A 21003-nucleotide genomic window follows, 5' to 3' on the forward strand; every position below is an offset into this window, starting at 1 on the left:
TTTTTTTTTTGGTTTCTGTTTCCTCTCTGTGCTTTATGGTGTGGTGATCAGTCTTTTTTACTGGCCAGAGTGTCTCTATGTTCTTGGGGAATACTTGCTGGTGTTGGACTCTGGGTATAATAGTGGCTCTGTAGGATGGTTTGTAGTCTCTAGTGAACGTACTTGATGGGAGAGGAAAGGCATCTGCAAACATGCCATCATAGGGCTGAGGGTCAGACAGCATATAAAATAATAGAGTACAATAAGGACAGTGAAAATTGCCTAGCTGAGTCCTAGTCCTGTGTGGCCACTGAGTGTCTATGGTAGAAGCTGTTACTTGGTGTGGCTGACACAATGGAATTGGGATAGACTAGAAAGGAGCTTAAAACAGTCTGCAAGAAGAAACTAATCTGGGTCAGACCAAAATTTTGTCAGAGTCCCCATAGAATGGAGGTACGGTGGGAGGAGGGACTTTGGCAGGCAGCAGGATTCTTAATAATCTCAATTATAGTTTGAAGCAGGAGGAATGTTGTAATTCATAAACCTTATGAGACTGAAAATGAATTAAAATAATCAAACGAATTAAAAAATGAATGTATGGTTCTGAAACACCTTTTACAATTTTAAAATGTTTAAAGGCCCTGTAATTTTTAAAAATTATCATTAGACATACATAGAGAAGGGGGAGGGAAGGTGGGGTTAGGAGGGAAGGAAGGAAGGGTTTATGGAGGGATACAAAGTGATTAAAGTGTAATCAATAAAAGTTAAAATAAAAAATAAAAAAATTCACCAAATCATATATATATGTATATATATATATATCATATATATATAAATATATATATATATAAAATGATGCTAATACTTATAAGTAATTGCCCAATCTTCATTTTAATTAATATATATGTTAAATTTTAAAGGAAAAAATAATTTTTGTTTCAATTCACACTTTCTATTTAACATTAGTTATTGTGTCTGATAATTGAAAATTAAATCTAGAGATGCAAGACAGTACAAAAAAAATGCATTTGTCAGAATAGAGAAAAGAATGTGTGATGTTCACAAAATATTTCTTATAAACTACTTACTTTGTTTCATTCATGTTTTCTAAATCTAGGCAATTTGATAGATCGTTGGATAAGTGGCGACACTTTCATTATGATATGAAGGTATTTAATCAATGGCTGAAAGAAGTCGAACAGTTTTTCAAAAAGACAAAAAATCCTGAAAATTGGGAACACGCTAAATACAAATGGTATCTTAAGGTAAGACTTTTGGGATTTCCTTTTTTATATTGTCTTTATTTTTGCAGCAATATTTTTAATATTTCAGTACTGCAAGCTTAGTTGGAAGGATGAACAAAGTATATAATTCCTGACTTTTTCCATGTTCACTGAACATGCTATGAAAAATCATCATAACAAGTATGCATAGAAATTGTGTTATGAATATTTTGTGAAAGGATGAGAGTATCTACCTAGGTACTACTGGTCCATATGATGAACTGATGAGTGTAATTGCATCTGTGATGCAGGAAATCATCTTAGGGCAGGGTATAGTATGTTCTGTGGCTTTCATTCTTTCTCTGTCTCTATTTCATACGTTCTCCTGTGTGTGTGTATGTGTGTGTGTTTGCCTTATGTTGGAACCTATCCAGAAGGAGAAGTGGAGGCATCCTTAGTAGTAATGTAGTTTCTGCAAATATCCAACATGATAAAATTACAAGTCTATTTCCCTCAAGACTGTTTTTGGTGATGTAGCAATGTTTCTATACATCTTATTGACAAAATGCCTTCTGAGCCAGATGAGAGGCCAAAACAATGTCGAGTTAATTGTTAGTACTTATTGACTTTTTTTCTGATTTATGTTAATGGAAATGAAACATATGAATTATAACCAGGGAAAAATAAGATTCCAACATGTTGTGTCTTTTAATGTGCAGATAAAATAAAGTGGATGGTGGAATATATAATTTTGTTAATGAAATATATAGATTAGATCTAAGAAATATGGTTTATCATGCCGAGTCTTATGATTTTGGTTCCTTGTTGCTCATTATTCATTTCGCCATTTTCTATCAAATGGGCTTGAATTGTGACTAACTTTCACTGTGTGTAAATACTTATTAAGAAAGAAGGCAAAATATATAAAGAATTCAAGAAGTTAGACACCAACAAACTAAAAAATCTAATTTAAAAAACGGGGTACAAAGTTAATCAGAGAATTCTCCACAGAAGAATATCAAGTGGCAGAGAAACACTGATAGTCCAATCAAAGAAAATACATGGAGAGTATTTAAAACTCTTGCTCAGATGTAGCCTATAGATTCAGTCTCCAAGTAGGTATTCTAATAAGGGGAGCAGGGGATATCGCTGACATGAACTCGGTGGTAGGTTCTGCACCCACTGGTAGATGCAGTCTTGCCAGGCCACAGAGGAAGACGACGCAATTAGTCCTGATAAGACCTGATAGGCTAGGGTCAATCAGAAAGGAAGGAGGACTGCCTCTCTCAGTGGACTAGGGGAGAGGCTTAGGGAGAGGAGGTTGGGTTTGGAAGGAGATGAGGGAAGGGTCCACAGCGGGGATACAAACTGAATAAATTGTTATAAATGATGATAATAAAAAATTAAAAAAAAGAAATGTTCAACAATTAGTCATCAGGGAAATGCAAATAAAAACAACACTGAGATTCCATCTTACAGATATCAGAATGGCTATGAACAAAAACTCAAGTGACAAAACATGCCATGCTGGAGAGCATGTGGAGTAAGGGGAACCCTCCACCATTGCTGATGGGAGTACAATCTTGTACAAACACTTTTGAAATAAAGCTGGTGCTTTCTCAGAAAATTGGGAATAGCACTACTTCAAGATCCAGGTCTACCACTCCTGGGCATATACCCAAAAGATATCCTCCCATTCAATAAGGACATTTGTTCAACTATGTTCACAGCAGCTTTATCCAGAATCTGGATACAACCTAGATGTCCCTCAGCAGAGAAATGGATGCAAAAATTGTGGTATATTTACACAATGGAATACTACTGAACTATTATAAACAAGGAAATCCTGAAATTTGCAGGCAAATGGTGGGAACAAGGAAAATCATCCTGAGTGAGGTAACAGAAAAACAGAAAGACATACATGGTATATATTCACTTGTAAGTGGATATTAGTCATATAATAAAGGATAAGCATCTAGAGACCTAAAGAAGCTAAACACTAAGGAGGACACTAGGGAGAATACCTAAATCTCATTCAAACTTGCAAACAGGACAAGAACCAGAAGCGGTGGAAGAAAGACACCATGATGGGAGCCTACTACTGAGAGTTCTCTGAAAGTCTCCACCTTACAGGGAACTAAACATTTCAAAATTATTTATTATAATAGACTTTACAATTTTTTGTTGTGAAGTTTTTATCTAGAAAAAGTATGTCCAGAAACTGCACTCAAACATCTTTTTAAAAATAAGGCTATGTGAAGAAAAGTATTTTATAGTCTCCTAAACTTATATATATATACATATACATATATATACATTTGTATATACATTAATGTTAGCATGAATTAAAGGAAATTCATTCATTTATATTCTGCAATCATACAGAAGATACATTCTGAATAACAGCAATATGAATGTTGAGCTAAGGAAGCATATGATGTCAGGATGAAAGGTATATGTATATATGTATACATATATATATGTATATATATGTATATATATATATGTATATATATATGTATATATGTATACATATATATATATACATATAAAATGTTCATGGGGGCTGGGGAGTTGGCGCAGTCATTAAGAGCACTGTGTGCTCTTCCAAAGGACCTGGGTTCAATTCCCAGTACCCACATGTTAGCTCACAACTGTCTATAACCTCTGTTCCAGGGGACCCGACCGCCTTATGTATGCAAACAAAAACACCAATGCATATAAAAAAATACAAATTATATTAATCGCAGATTATTTACTTTGTATCCCAGCCAAAGCTCCCTCTCTCATTCCCTCCCAATCCCACCCTTCCTCCCTCATCTCCTCCCTGCCCCTTTCCAAGTCCACTGCTAGGGGAGGTCCTCCTCCCCTTCTCTCTGACCCTAGCTTATCAGGTATCTCCAGGACTGGCTGCCATGTCCTCCTCTGTGGCCTAGTAAGGCTGCTCCTCCTTCGGGGAGGGGGGAGTCAAAGAGTCAGCCATTGAGTTCATATCAAAAATAGTCCCTGTTCCCCTTACTAGGATGCCCACATGGAGACTGAGTTACCATAGGCTACATCCGAGCAGGGGTTCTAGGTTATATCCATACATGGTCCTTGGTTGAAGAAACAGTTTTATAGATGACCCCTGTGCCTTGATGTATTTTGTCCCTGTGAGCTCCTCTCCTCTGTGATTAATATAAAAAAATAAAAATTACAAAAAGAAAGAGCAGCATACATAAATATGATGCAAAGACACAAAATTAATTACATCATGTTCTATGTCCAAAGTTACTCAAGTAACAGTATCCAACAAATACATGGGGGCTTCAAGCATGAGGGGTTTAAAGAAACCAAATGAAATGCATAATTGTACACAAAAAATACAAATTAATTTTAAAAAAATCAATCTTGTCTATGGGACTTAAAAATATGAGCCTCAGTGTACTGGAAGAGGGACACAGGTGGGGAAGGGGGCAGGTGGGATTGGGAGGGGAAGAGGAAGGGAGGTACAGGAGGGATAAAAAGAGAATAAACTGTAATTCATAAAAATAATTAAATAAAAAAATGAGTCTCAATACCCTAGTGGGTAGAGTCTTTCATAGATCCTCTGTGGAAGGCTCCTGTCCTGTTCCATTTCTTCTCCTACTTCTGATGTCTACCCTGTTTGCTTCTCTGAATGAGGATTAAGAATCTTCCCTAGTGTCCTCCTTGTTGTTTATCTTCTTTAGGACTATAGATTTTAGTATGTTTATCCTGTATATTATGGTTAATATCGACTTATAAGTGAGTATATACCATGTGTGTCTTTTTGCTTCTGGATGACCTCATTCAGGGTGATCTTTTTTAGTTCCCACCATTTGTCTGCAGATTTCATGATTTCCTTGCTTTATTTGCTGAGTAATATTCCATTGTGTAAACGTACCACAGTGTTGGAATTCTTATAGAAGAGAAAGATAGAAAGAAATGGAGGGAGAGGAACTCCACAAGGAGAACAACACAGCCAAAATACCTGGGCCCAGGGAGGACTACAGAGACTGATACTCCAACCAAGGACTATGCATGGAGAGGTCTTAGACTGCCTGTTCAAAGGAGGCCCATTGGCTGCTCAGTTTTCAAGTGATCCCTAGTAAGGGGTACAAGGAGTTATTCTTTATCAAGGTACTAGTGAAAGAGCATAGGGAGATAAGAGAAATATGGGTGGGACTGGGAGGAGAGGAGGGAAGTGGCTCCAGCAGGAAGACAAAGTGAATAAAGTATAATAAATAAATTAAATTAAATAAAAAATCCGGTTCTTGAAGCCATATATATTTTTTTTCTAAAGATATCAGACTAAATAAATATAATTCATATATTTTAATATTACATACTAAATATGATTATTTATTATAAAGTCATTATGAATTCATTTTGATGTAAAACAATACAGAAATAATAGTATAACTCCTTTCTTCTTTCCCAATGTTGAGTAATACTAGAGTAAAGGCCTTGTTCATGCTATCTGCACCATGTATCACAATTGGTAGACTCCCTGTCCATAGTATAGACTTGCACTTTTTAAAATTTTATTTAATTTCTTTGCAATTTATTCAGTATATATCCAGATTTAAGCAGCCTCCCTCAACTTTCCCCAGTCCCCCCTCTCTCCCTCCTCCCTTCACCCTCTTCCCCTATTACTTGTAAAATTTTTAAAGTTTTAAATATTTATTTATTTTAAATTCTTTATTAATTACACTTTATTCACTTTGTATCCCCCTGTGGTTCCCTCCCTCCTCCCGTCCCAATCCCTCCCTTCCTTCCTCCTCTGCACTTATTCCCCTCCCCAAGTCCACTGATAAGGGAGGTCTTCTTTTCCTTCCTTCTGATCCTAGTCAATTAGGTCTCATCAGGAGTGGCTGGCTGCATTGCAGGAACTCCACAAGGAGAGCAAAGGAACCAAAAAATCTGAGCACAGGGGTCTATCCTGAGACTGATACTCAAACCAAGGACCATTCATGGAGATAACTTAAGAACCCTGAACAAATGTAGCCCTTGGCCGTTCAGTGTCCAAGTGGGTTCTATAGTAATAGGAACAGGGACTGTCTCTAATATGAACTGATTGGCCTGCTCTTTGATTACCTCCACCTGAGGGGGGAGCAGCATTACCAGGCCACAGAAGAAGACAACACTTGTACTTTTTAAATGTTTATTTCTTAGTGAGTTCTTAATGAGAGTGAATTATTATTTTTTTAATTTTATTTTTTTCTTATCAGTTACATTTTAGCTCTGTATCCCAGCCATGTCCCGATCCCTCATTCCCTCCCAGTCCCTCCCTCCCTCCCTCATCTCCACCGTGCCCCTTGCCAAGTCCACTGATAGGGGGGATCTCCTCCCCATTCATCTGATCCTGTTTTATCAGGTATCTTCAGGACTGGCTGCAAAGCTCTCCTCTGTGGCCTAACAGGACTGCTCCTCCCTTGGGGGGTGGGGAGGCCAAAGAGCCAGTCATTGAGTTCCTGTTAGAAACAGTCCTTGTTCCCCTCACTATGGGAAACCAATTGGTTACTGTGCTACCACAGGTTACATCTGAGCAGAGGTTCTAGGTTACATTCATACATGGTCCTTGGTTGCATGTCAGTCTCAGAAAAGACCCTGTGCCCAGATATATTTGGTCCTCGTGGAGCTCCTATCCTTTCCTCATCAGACTAACTCCCCTTCTTTCTTATGATTCCCTGTACTCTGCCATTGGTTTGGTCATGAGTCTTTGCTTTGAAAACACTGCTAGAGTCTTTCAAATGTGCTCAGTAGACTCCTGTCATATGTTCAATGCGCATCCCATCTGTCTTTCTAAACGAGGATTGATAATCCTACCCCATGTCTGCTCTCTTGATTATCTTTTTTAGGTGTATAGATTTCATTATGTTTATAATATCTTATAGGTCTATATAAGTGAGTATATACCATGTTTGTCTTTCTCCTTCTGGGATATTTCACTCAGGATGATCTTTTCTAGATCCCACCATTTGCCTGCAAATTTCATGATTTACTCCTTTTTGACTGCTAAATAGTATTCCATTGTATAAAAATACCATAATTTCTGTACCCATTCCTCCATTGATGGAAATCTGGGTTGTTTCCAGGTTCTGGCTATTACAAATAATGCTGCTATACACATGGTTGAGCAAATATCCCTTTTGTGTACTTGAGCAAACTTTGGGAATACCTAGCAGTGGTATAGCTGGGTCTTGAGGAAGCACTATTCCTAATTGTCTGAGAAAGCGCCAGATAGATTTCCAGAGTGGTTGTATCAGTTTACATTCCAACCAGCAGTAGAGGAGGGTTCCCCTTTCTCCACAACCTCTCCATCATGTGCTGTCCCTTGAGTTTTTCATCTTGGCCATTCTGATGGGTGTAAGGTGATATCTCAAGGTTGTTTTGATTTGCATTTCTCTGATGACTAATGAGGATGAGCATTTCTTTAAGTGTTTCTCTGCCATTCGATATTCCTCTACAGAGAATTCTCTGTTTAGCTCTGTTCCCCATTTTTTAAGTGGATTACTTGGTTTGCTGCTTTTCAGCTTCTTTAGTTCTTTGTATATACTCAATATTAGTTCCCTGTCAGATAAAGGTTTAGTGAGGATTCTTTCCCAATCTGTAGGCAGGCGTTTTGTTTTGATGACAGTGTCCTTTCCTTTACAGAAGCTTTTCAGTTTCATGAGGTCCCATTTATTGATTGTTGCTCTTAGAGCCTGTGCTGTTGGTGTTCTTTTCAGGAAGTTGTCTCCTGTGTCAATGAGTTCTAGGCTGTTCCCCACTTTTTTTCCCAACTGATTTAGAGTACCTGGTTTTATGTTGAGGTCTTTGATCCACTTGGACTTTAGTTTTGTGCAGGGTGATAATTATGGATTTGTTTGTATTTTTCTGCATGTGGACATCCAGTTGGACCAGCACCATTTGTTGAAGATGCTGTCTTTTTTCCATTGAATGGTTTTGGCTTCTTTGTCAAAAATCGAGTATTCATAGGTGTGTGGGTTTATTTCTGGGTCTTCTATGCGGTTCCATTGATCCTCCTTTCTGTTTTTATGCCAATACCATGCAGTTTTTATTACTATTGCTCTTTAGTACAACTTCTAGATCGGGGATAGAGATACCTCCAGATGATCTGTTGTTGTACAGGATTGTTTTGGAGATTCTGGGTTTTTTTTTTCTCCATATGAAGCTGAGAATCTTTTTTTCAAGGTCTGTAAAGAATTGAGTTGGTATTTTGATGGGAATTGCATTGAATCTGTAGATTGCTTTTGACAGGATGGCCATTTTCACAATGTTAATCCTACCAATCCATGAGCACGGGAGATCTTTCCAACTTCTGAGATCTTCTTCAATTTCTTTCTTCAGAGACTTGAAGTTTTTCTCAAACAGGTCTTTCACTTGCTTGGTTAGTGTCACCCCAAGGTACTTTATGTTATTAGTGGCTATTGTGAAGGGTGTTGTTTCCCTAATTTCTTTCTCGGCCCTTTTGTCTTTGGTATATAGGAGGGCTTCTGATTTTTTTTGAGTTGATTTTGTATCCTGCCACTTTGCTGTGGGTGTTTATCAGCTGGAGGAGTTCTCTGGTTGAATTTTTGGGGTCGCTCATATATACTATCATATCATCTGCGAATAGTGACACTTTGACCTCTTCCTTTCCGATTTGTATCCCCTTGATCTCCTTTAGTTGTCTTATTGCTCTGGCTAGGACTTCAAGTACAATGTTAAAGAGATATGGAGAGAGTGGGCAGCCTTGTCTTGTCCCTGATTTCAGTGGGATTGATTTAAGTTTCTCTCCATTGAGTTTGATGTTGGCTATAGGCTTGCTGTATATTGCCTTTACTATGTTTAGATATGTGCCTTGTATTCCTGATCTCTCCAAGACTTTAAACATGAATGGGTGTTGGACTTTGTCAAATGCTTTTTCAGCATCTAAGGAGATGATCATGTGGTTTTTCTCCTTCAGTTTGTGTATGTGGTGGATTACATTGATGGATTTCCGTATGTTGAACCACACTTGCATGCCTGGGATGAAGCCTACTTGGTCATGGTGGATGATATCTTTGATGTGTTCTTGGATTCGGTTTGCAAGTATTTTATTGAGTATTTTTGTGTCAATGTTCATAAGAGAGATAGGTCTGAAGTTCTCTTTTTTTGTTGGGTCTTTGTGTGGTTTAGGTATCAGGGTGACTGTTGCTTCATAGAATGAGTTTGGTAATGTACCTTCTTTTCTATTTTGTGGAATAGTTTGAGGAGAATTGGTGTGAGCAGTTCTTTGAAGGTCTGGTAGAATTCCACGCTGAAACCATCTGGCCCAGGGCTTTTTTTATAGGGGAGACTGTGAATGACTGCTTCAATTTCCTTGGGGGATATAGGGCTGTTCAGTCTTTCTACCTGATCTTGACTTAATGTTGGAAGATGGAATCTATCAAGAAAATTGTCCATTTCATTTAGATTTTCAAATTTTGTGGCATACAGGCTTTTGTATTATGACCTAATGATTGTTTGAATTTCCTCTGTGTCTGTAGTTATGTCACCCTTTTCATCTCTGATTTTGTTGATTTGAATAGATTCTCTCTGCTTTTTTAGTTAGTTTGGCTAAGGGTTTGTCTATCTTGTTGATTTTCTCAAAGTACCAGCTTTTTGTTTCATTGATTTTTTGAATAGTTTTATTTGTTTCTAATTGATTGATTTCAGCCCTGAGTTTGATTATTTCCAGCCTTCTGCTTCTCTTGGGTGTATCTGCTTCTTTTTTTTTCTAGGTTTTTCAGTTGGGCCATTAAGTTGTTTGTATGTGATGTTACGAATTTCTTCTTGCAGGCCCGTAGTGCTATAAATTTTCCCCTGATCACTGCTTTCAAGGTGTCCCATAAATTTGGGTATGTTGTGCCTTCATTTTCATTGAATTCTAGGAAGTCTTTAATTTCTTTCTTTATTTCTTCCTTAACCCAGCTGTCATTGATTAACAGGTTGTTCAGTTTCCATGTGCGTGTAGGCTGTTTGTTATTTTTGTTGTTGTTGAGGTCCAGCTTAAGTCCATGGTGGTCAGATAGGATACAAGGGATTATTTCAATCTTTTTGTATCTGTTGAGGCTTCCTTTATGACCAACTATATGGTCTATTTTGGAGAATGTTCCATGAGGTGCTGAAAAGAAGGCATACTCTTTTGAGTTTGGATGAAAAGATCTGTAGACGTCTATTAGTTCCATTTGATTTAGGGTCTCGGTAAGTGTTTTTATTTCCCTATTTGTTTTCTGTCTTGTTGATCTGTCCCTTGGTGAGAGTGGAGTGTTGAAGTCTCCCACTATTAGGGTTTTAGGATCAATGTGTGATTTAAGCTTTAATATTGTTTCATTTACGAATGTAGGTGCTCTTGTATTTGGGGCATAGATATTCAAAATTGTGATGTCCTCTTGGTGGATTTTTCCTTTGATGAGAATATAGTGGCCGTCCTTATCTTTTTTGATTAACTTGGGTTGAAAGTCTATTTTATTAGATATTAGGATGGCTACTCCCGCTTGTTTTCTGGAACCATTTGCTTGAAAGACATTTTTCCAGCCCTTTACTCTGAGGTAGTGTTTATCTTTGTTGCATAGGTGTGTTTCTTGGATGCAACAGAATGATGGATCGTGTTTCTGCAACCATTCTGTTAGTCTGTGTCTTTTAATTGGGGAGTTGAGTCCTTTGATGTTGATAGAAACTAGTGACCAACAATGGTTACTTACTTTAGATGTGGTGTTGGTGGTGTCACTGAGTTTCATTGCTTGTCTTCTTTTGGTTTTATTGTTGTGTAGTTATCTATTTCCTCTGTTTCCTTCCATGTAGTTGTTTTCTTTGGTTTGGAGTTTCCCTTCTAGTAACTTCTGTAGAGCTGGGTTACTATGTAGATATTGTTAAAATTTGGTTTTGTCTTGGAATATTTTGAATTCTCCGTCTATGTTGATTGAAAGTTTTGCTGGGTATAGTAGTCTGGGTTGGAATCTGTGGTCCCTTAAGGACTGTATGATTTCTGTCCAGGCCCTTCTGGCTTTCATAGTTTCTATTGAGAAATCTGGTGTGATTCTGATAGGTCTATCTTCATATGTTAGGCCTTTTTCCCTTGCTGCTTTTAGAATTTTTTCTTTGTTTTGTATGTTCAGTGTTTTGACTATGATGTGACGTGAAGAATTTCTTTTCTGGTCTAGTCTGCTTGGAGTTCTGTAGGCCTCTTGTGTGTTTATGGCCATCTCCTTCTTTAAATTGGGAAAGTTTTCTTCTATAATTTTCTTGAAAATATTTTCCGGACCTTTGAGCCTGATGTCTTCTTTTTCTTCTCCTCCTATTATTCTTAGGTTTTGTCTTTTCATGGTGTCCTTGATTTCTTGGATGTTTTGTGTTTGGAACTTTTCTGATTTTATTTTTTCTTTGAGAGATGTGTCAATTTCCGCAAGTGTATCTTCGGCTCCTGAGATTCTTTCTTCCATTTCTTGTATTCTGTTGGTGATGCTTACCTTTGTAGTTCCTGATCTTTTCTCTTTGTTCTCCAGCTCCTGGTTTTTCTCTATTTGTGTTTTCTTTATTGATTCTAATTCTGTTTTCATGTCTTGCACCATTTCCTTCATCTGTTTGATTGTGGACTCCTGCTTTTCAATGATAGCTATGAGAGTGAATTATAATGATCAATGTGTATTAAAAATTGATTTTTGATCTATCAATTGATTTATGTGCTGATGATACATTTGTCTTCATATTTATCTTATTCATCATTTTATAAATGGGATCATAACTTTCAACAAATTTTCAAAATGTTTAGGCCTTTATTTTTAAGTAATGAACCCACCAAGTGCTTATATATTATCTCATTTAAAATGGTCATCAATATCCTTTCATTTTCCTTGTGCTTCTTCCCCCCTCTATTTATTTATGTACTTTTTTTGTGAAGCTTAATGACATTTTGTGCTCTCTATCATTGATTAATCCCTTTTGTGTATATTTTTGATAGCATATATTGTTATTACCATTTCTTAGATGTGAAATTTCAGTGATTTTATACTTACTCTGTGTTTACACAGAGTATACCTATACCATCATAATGATGTAAAATACAGATATAATAATTCTTAGTTCTGTATGATCTCAAAAGACTGCATATTTTGGTTAAATTTAGTTAATATGTTTTATCCTTATTATGAGTAATATTTTAATCTATCCTTGAATATCTGGTAACTTTTAAATTTTGTTAGACGTTAGGAAATTTAATTGATAAATGCTAATATATCATTCAAATAAATTTCTTAAGCTATCTTCTAAGATTCAGATAACCTAATTTGAAACAGCTTTATATTTATAGAATTTCTTTTATACATTATCATTTGTGATTAGGCAACTAATTTTGTCACACTACTGAGGCAAATTCTTTCTGTATAATCTATGCCCCTTGAATGATTTTAGTTTTCATTCATTAGTGGCTAGTGGCAAACATCAAAGTCAAAATTTAGCTCCTTTCTCTTGTCTTCCACAACTTTCTCACATATATCAGCTATTTAGGAAAAACAGAAAAAAGCTTCTTACAGGTCTTCAAAGTTCTTTTATGTTTTCTGTCATTTCTATTATTTTGCCTTGCGATATCTAACCACTTTTGAACCTCTTGCACTTTGAGCTCCATTTCCTGAAATCAAGTCAAATCAGTTTTGAACATTTCCTCATCTTTTCTTATAATAAAGAAATATGCCAATACAGGAAATTGGGCAAATTTATTACTCAGTCATATAATTTTTTTCATTCACCCTGTAGTCATAGTCCTTTGTCCTGTGTTCAATATCTTCAAAAGTCTTCTTTTATACATGTTATTTGATATTCAAAAGTGATGCTAAATATTCTCCCTTTTATTAAAAATTGCCAAAACACAAAACCAAGATTTTAATATATTAATATTAATGCAGTCTGGCAAGTCCCTCATAATGTTATATGCCTACAGTATATGAAAAAATTTTCCACTTCATAACAGTGTAATTTATTTCGTGAAATTGGTGAACACATATAAATATGTTTCCTACTCAAGTAGAGAGAAGTTGTAAAATTATTTTATATACTCCATTTCTTAACCTTCAAATAAATAAGAAAGAGGTTTATATATACCTAGGAAAATGTTCCTTTAGATATAGAGATGTTAATGATTTCATAAGCCCTATAAAAATTTATCCTGATTTTTCTTCATTAAATATGAAATCTGCCTATATGTGCATGCATATATACACATTAAGATGTCTGTATAATTTTCAGTCTGGGTAAATATTTACTTAAAGATGATTTATTAAGACACATCCATATCACACAGAATATTGTGGTAAATGTCTTAGTTCTTAACCTTGGCTGTGTTCATTCCTTATTGAGCCAGGAAATAACAATAAGTTTGGTGGAAGAATGACATTGCTCACAAAGTAATACTACATTTAGTATAATACCTCATTATGGGTTGCCACTCTTAATGAGTGAATAGCCCACATTTATATAAATTAAATTTTTACTGAATTATTCTTCTGAACCATATGGAATATAGGAAACCCAACTTGGAAATGACATTAAATATTATTTCCATGAACTATGGGAACTTCTTAAAGTATAGCACCTGGAGGAAAAATGGAGGAAAAACCCCATTCATATAGAGATACACCTAAGCTGCACTTTTGTCTTCTCATTTTTCTAAATAAGAAGAAGAGTTGCTAATGAGTGTTTTTTTGTTTTGTTTTGTTTTTTTAATATAAGTTAAATGCAGCAGAATGTGGGATCCTATCTCCTCAACCATTCTGTTAACCTGTGCCTTTGGATAAACATACTAAAATCTATAGTCCTAAAGAAACTAAACAACAAGGAGGACACTAGGGAAGAGGCTGAAACTTCATTCAGAAGGGTAAACTGAATACACATCAGAAGTATAAGACAGGGAACAGGACAGGAGTCTTTCACAGGGGTCTCTGAAAGACGCTATCCATCAGGGTATTAAAGGAGATGCTCAGACTCATAGCCAAGCATTGGGAACCTTGAAGAAGAAGGAAGAGAAAGATATCTAGGGCACAGGAGCTCCACAAAGAGACCAACAGAGCCTCCACCCCACCAAGAAAAATACTGATACTTCAACCAAGTACTATGCATGAAGAGGACCTAGACCCCTTGCTCAGATGAAGCCCATAGGTTGTTCAGTTTCCAAATGGGTGTCCCAGTAAAGAAATCAGGAACTGTCTCTGACATGAACTTTGTGGCAGTCTCTTTATCACCTTCCCCTGAGGGTGAAGTTTTGCAGAGCCACAGAGGAAGACAATGCAGTCAGTCCTGATAGGCTTGGATCAGATGAAAGGGGAGGAGGTCCTCCCTTATCAGTGGACTAGGGGAGGGACATAGGGAGAAAAGAAGGATGGAGGGTGGGACTGGGAGGAGACAAGAGGGGACTACATCTAGGATACAAAGTGAATATATTTTAATAAATAATAATTAATCAATTAAAAAGGATATAAGGTAAAATAATGTTAACTCATATGGTGGCAGTAACAATTACTGTGTCATCAATGACCTTGGTAAATCACAAAATCTCTAATGCTAAGATATAACCTGCAATCAGCTAAACTTGAAAAAAAACTTATAAAACATAAGCTGTTGTTGAATGATATTGAATTCTTACAGTTATCAGTAGAAATAATAAAAATCAGCATTAGGTTAAATATTTGCAAGTACTGAATATTGTTTCTCTTAATGGAAAAGCAGCCTGTTTGCTCTTATGGGATAATGCTGCTTAGTGAACCATTTTAAAAATTAACAATACCTTCTAAAGAATATTGCCATGAATATGTGTAAGGCTTTGAATCTTTAAAATGAAATGCATTTGAGTTCACCCTTGGTAAGTAAAAAACATAGTGTTGTTTAAATAAAAGTTTGGATTTTAAATCAACAAATATAAAATTAAGGAGACATAGAAAGTGAAAAAGCATTGTGCTATATTTATATGAGTTGATAACTCTTTTAAGGTAAAATGCTATTTTGTTGTCACTTTCAAGGTATATTCTGCATAGCTATTGTGTTTCGCTGCTTAATAATTTTAATGACAATGACAGGCATTATACTTATGTATTTTGGGTTAAATAAATTGAATTACAATACCCTACTTTGTTAAATAATAAATTTAAATCATTGTAACAAGACAATGTTTACACCCACTTGGATTAAAAGCAGCATATTTCAGTACTTCTGTTATACTCCCATTAACTGTCAAAGTAGTTAAAATAGGATTCTACTCTGTTGTATCTAATAGAGAACACCATTTGTATGAAGTAACGGTTTGCCTATGTCTTGGACTTGGCGAAAAAAGCAGAAAGAGGACTGCCATCAGTGTTAAGGACCAGCTAAGCTGTTCTTCATTTCACTTCATCTTGCCTATCAGTGATTGAAGAAAGCATTTTGTAAAGGACTCAATTTTGAGGACTCTAGATTCACAAAGCACAAAGGAATTGAGGGGACTCTTGTCTGAAAGTTTGAGACAATGCTTTCTTGTTCTTAATAGGATGTGTCATAGTTCTCAGTGTTATTCTGGTTCTCTATTTGCTTCTCAGAAAGTCCACTTGCTATTGAAAAGCCACTGACTTGTGTACATGTAATAGGTGGCAAATTAGTTGCATAGGTCAGTGACCATATCTGCTACAGTGGATGTGATTTCTGTATAGAATGGGATTTAAATACACATATGTTCTCTTATGTGAGTTAACTGGCATTCTATTAATACAGATTGATTCAAACACTTTTTTAAAGGCATATGGTGTAAAAGACTAAATTGGACACAAGTATGCTTTGTATATAGTCAGTTTTTACAGTGCTGATTTTACCGGCTGTCTGGTGAGTTGGAGGCTTCTTAACAGCCTTGCTGATGATAGAAACTTTGATGAAAAAAATCACTTGAGTAAATATTTCCGCCATCTGTTGCCCTTTGTTGAGACCCCAGTGTTAAGAATAATTCATACTATTATTTGCCCTTTATTTTTTTCCTCAGCAGTAATAAAATTTCATATGATTTCATTTTATGGTCACAAAATGTATCCTGTTTTCTGTAGCTAGAGGACATATACAAACATAAAGAATTCAGCAAGCAAATATAGTGCTAGGGGTATTTGTCTCTAGTCATGTGCTTTAGGTTCACAGCAATGTATAAAGATGGAGACACCAGAAGCAGTGGAAGAGAGAGAACCAGATGGGAGCATACTATAGATGATCCTCTGAAATAATTCACCCAACAGGGGATGAAAGCAGATGCTGAGACTCGGTCAAACTTTGCACAGAGCTCAAGGAGTCTTAAGGAGGAAGAGGGTGACGGGAATAGCGTGACATGGAGAGGACAAGAGACCCACAAGGAAACGAACAAAACTAAAAGATCTGAGCCCAGGGGGTTGTGCAGATACTGATGCACCAACAGAGGACCACACATGAAGAGGACCTTCACTCCCTCTTCAAATGTGTCAGATTGGCAGCTCAGTCTCCATGTGGATCTCTGAGTGAGAGGAGCAGGAACTGCCTCTATCAGGAATTCAGCTGACTGACCTTTGATCATTCACCCTTGGTGAAGCAGCCTTGCCAGGGCACAGAGGAAGAGGTTCCAGGCAGTTCTAATGAGACTTAACAAGCTATGGGCAGATGGCAATAGTGGAGAACTCCCCTTTCCAGTGGAATAATGGAAGGGGTTAAGGGGAAGAGGGAGGGAGGGTGAGCCTGGGGGAAGCTGAGGGAGTGGGCTTCAATCAAGATATATAATGAATAAATTTTGAAGAAAAAATTAAAATTAAAAGAAATGGGGATACATTACAAAATGAGTGATTAAGTATTTTTAGCTGCTTATGGCGTGGAAAGTCATTGCCTTAATATTTATTGGAAAACAGGCACTTAATTTAAAAAAAATATTTATTAATTCACTTTCCATCCCCATTGTTGCCCTTTCTTTCCTCTCCATCCTGTCTCAAACCTCCTTCTGCCTTCCACGTATCTCCTTTTCCCTACTCCTCAGAAAAATAGAGGCTCCTATACCAACCCACTCCAGCACAAGTCTCTTCATGACTGAGTGCATCCTCTTCCATTGTGGTCTGGCCAGGCAGCCCCACCAGGGGGAAGTGATCAAAGAAGCAAGCAACAGAGTTCCTTTCAGAGACAGCCCTTTCCTCCCTTACTAGAAAGTCCACATGAAGTTCCAGCTGCCCGTCTGCTATATGTTTTGTAGGGTCCTAGGTTCAGTCAATGCATTGTCTTTAGTTGCTGCTTCAGTCTCAGTAAGCCACACTGGGCCCTGGTTAATTGGCTCTTTTTGTCCTTCCCCCGACTTTTTCACAAGACTTCCTATGTTTTGCCTGAAAGTCTCAGCATCTGTTTCAATCCACTGTTGGATGAAGGAGGAATGAAATCTCAGAGAAAGGTGAGGTGTGTTTGTAGGGTCGGGAGAGGTATCTTAGAGGAATGGAGCAAGGGGTAACTCGTGGGGTCAAGATTCATTGTATGAGAAAAGAATTTAAAAATAAATTGTATTGCATTTTATTTACACTTCCACCACACACACACACACCTCATAACTCTCCCAGATTCACTACTCCTGTGTTTCTCCTTTCAGAAAAGAACAAACCTCCCAAGAATATCAACTATAACAAGTTACAATAAGAATAGGCCCAAACCCTCATTCTTATGGTATATATTGTTAGGTTTGTATTGCTGCTTCGAAAGTCTACTACAGGTTTTTGGAGCCCATGCATCTTTTCAGAAGTAGTAAATAACAGATTTATTGGGAATTCGGCACAATTCAGAAAATCAGAGATAGGGTTTAAATCATAAGTTTCTCATAAATAAGTGTATTAAAATATTAATGGCTAGGATCAGTTGGATGGTGAGGAAGACTGCCCCATCAGAGGACTGGTGGAGGAGCATGGGAAGAGAAGCAAAAAGGAGAGTGGGATTGGGAGGGGGTGAATTAAGGAGTTACAGATGGGATACAAAATGAATAAAGTATAATTAATAAAATATAAATTAATTAAAAAAGGAAAACACAAAAATGTAGATAATGTCAATTGCTTGTTTTAAAAGGTATGTTGTCTATCATGACATCTATAAACTGACAAATTGTTAGACATTAGTATAAGGAAGCAATAACAACCACTGTAACAAACCATAATAACCACAGCAGTCAAGAGCGACTTAAAATGCAGAATTGCCCAGCGGTCCCCAAGGGATTCTCTTTCTTAGCTTATGAAATTACCAAGAGTAAGAGAAAAATCCAGAGTATATTAATTACGCATCACAAATTAATAAAACTGTAAATTGTTTACATCAATACAAAAGCAGTGAGAAAGAGAAATTGATATTTAATGAAAAACAAATTAATTCTCATGTGTATAATTGTCACAAAATAACAATGCTTTGCAAAGAACATATTCCAGTAATTTCTGCCTACTGAAATTGCTCTCCCTTCTAATGCTTCTTTCTGAGTTTATTATTAATTTTCCTTTCTTTAGAGTTTAGTAACAGATACTATGCCCATGTACAAAACTTGCTTCTGTTTGCTTCTGTGCATATTTGTGAATATTTTTGTTGAAATATAACTATGAGATATACTTTTTTTAAAAAATCTATTTTAAAAGAAATTAATCACCCATATGTCCAAACAGACAGGAAGAAATATTCTTAATATTATTAATAATTAATAATTATTACTTCACAATATTTGAGATATGTTTTCATTCATGCTATGTATATTCTTTCATTAGAATGGAACACTTATTTTCTTCCTCAAAATATTCCTCAGTACATGAAAACACTTTTATAAACATTCAATTTATAATTTTCTTAGAATGTGCAAACACATTAGGTACTTATGCTTTCATGGCCCTTTATCATTTAGGCTGAGAACACTTTCTCTTTTTTCCTGCAATTATACCCTTATTCTATACACAGACATCTCATATTAAAGTTTTCTACCCACTTCCATACTCATGAAATTGTCATAAAAACTGACAGTTTAACAATTTTTTTAGTTAATTTATGCATTTTATTTTTTGATGTGAATATATCACTTGAGACTTCAATCTGGGTACTTGCAGTAAAATGAATTTAAATACACTGCATAGTTTTTTAGTGATATTTTAAAATATAGACTTAAGAGTTTAAATTAATTTTTTAATTGAGTACAGATTATTCACTGTTTATATCAGCCATAGCCTACTCAGTCATGACCTTCCAATACCATCCTCCTTCCCTCAGCTCCTCCCATGATCCTCCCCAAGTCCACTGATAGGGGAGGTCAGCCTCTCCTTCCCTCTGACCCTAGCCCATCAGGTCTCATCAGGACTGGCTTCACTGTCTTGCTCCACTGCCTGGTAAGGCTGTTCCCTCTCAGGGGGAGGTGATCAAAGAGCCAGACACTGGTTTCATATCAGAGACAATCTCTGTTCCCATTATTAGGGAACCTACTTAGACACTGAGCTTCCATGGGCTACATCTGTGCATGGGTTCTATGTTATCTCCATTCATGGTCCTTAGTTGGAATCTCAGTCTCAGAAAAGACCCCTGTGCCCAAAATTTTTGGTTCTATTGCTCTCCTTGTGGCGCTCCTGTCCTCTCCAGGCCTTTATATCTCCCCCTTTTTTCATATGATTCCATGGCACTCTGCCCAGAATTTGGCTATGAGTCTCAGCTTCTTTTTTGATACCTGGCTAAGTAGAGTCTTTCAAAGGCCCTCTGTGGTAGGCTCCTGTCCTGTTCCCTGTTTCTCACTCTTCCAATGTCCATCCGATTTACCTTGCTGAGTGATGATTGTTCATCTTACCCAAGGTCCTCTTTCTTGCTTAGCACCTTTAGCTGTACAGATTTTAGTATGTTTATCTTATGTCTAATATTCACTTTAAATGAATATATACCATGTGTGTCTTTCTTCTTCTGGGATACCTCACTCAGGATGATCTTTTCTTGTTACTACCATTTGCCTTCAAATTTCATGATTTCTTTGTTTTAAATTTCTCAGTTGTATACAATTATGTACATGTACCACAATTTCTGTATCCGTTCTTCAGTGGAGTGATATATGCCCCACTATACTTGAACATATTTTGGATATATGTCTAGGAGTGCCATAGCTGGATCTTGAGGAAGCACTATTCCTAACTGTCTAAGAATTGGTCAGATTGATTTCCAAAATGGTTGTACAAGTTTACACTCCCACCAGCAATGGAGGAGAGTTACCTTTTTCCACATCCTCCCCAGCTTGTGTTGTCACTTGAGTTCCTAATCTCAGCTATTCTGATGGTTGTAAGGTGAAATCTCATGGTCATTTTGATTTGCATCTCCCTGATGACTAAGGACATTGAGCATTTCTTTAAGTGTTTCTATGCAATTCCATATTTTTCCATTGAGAATTTTCTTTTTAGCTCTGTACCCCATTTTTACTTGATGTACTTGATTTGTTGCTATTTAAATTCTTGAGTTCTTTATATATTCTAGATATTAGTCCTACATCAGATATCAGGTTAGTAAGGATCCTGTACCAGTTTCTAGTTTGTCTTATTGTCTGACGACAGTATTCTTTGCTTTACAGAAACTTCATTTTCATGAGGTGCTATTTATTGATTGTTGATCTTAGAGCCTGTGCTGTTGGTGTTCTGTTCAGGAAGTTGTCTCCTTTGCCAATGAGGTTCTTCCCTGCTTTTTATTCTAAGAGATTTAGTGTGTCTGGTTTTTTGTTGAGGGCTTTGATCCACATGTCTTTTATTTTTTGCTGTGTGATAAATATAGATTTATTCTCCACAACATTGTTGGGTCTTTTTGAGGT

At 36.6% G+C, this 21003-nt stretch overlaps 1 protein-coding gene across 1 annotated transcript in view; it reads left to right on the forward strand.

Moving 5' to 3' along the window:
- Dmd (dystrophin) overlaps window positions 1–21003 on the forward strand; it is a 1523318-nt gene that overhangs the window by 170914 nt on the left and 1331401 nt on the right. Inside the window, exon 16 of the mRNA XM_055607916.1 lies at window positions 1097–1244. Coding sequence (XP_055463891.1) covers window positions 1097–1244 — 148 coding nt within the window. The remainder of the gene's footprint in view (window positions 1–1096; window positions 1245–21003) is intronic.

The sequence above is a fragment of the Psammomys obesus genome, unplaced genomic scaffold, assembly GCF_907164565.1.
Source record: "Psammomys obesus unplaced genomic scaffold, mPsaObe1.curated_primary_1811, whole genome shotgun sequence".
NCBI lineage: Eukaryota > Metazoa > Chordata > Mammalia > Rodentia > Muridae > Psammomys > Psammomys obesus.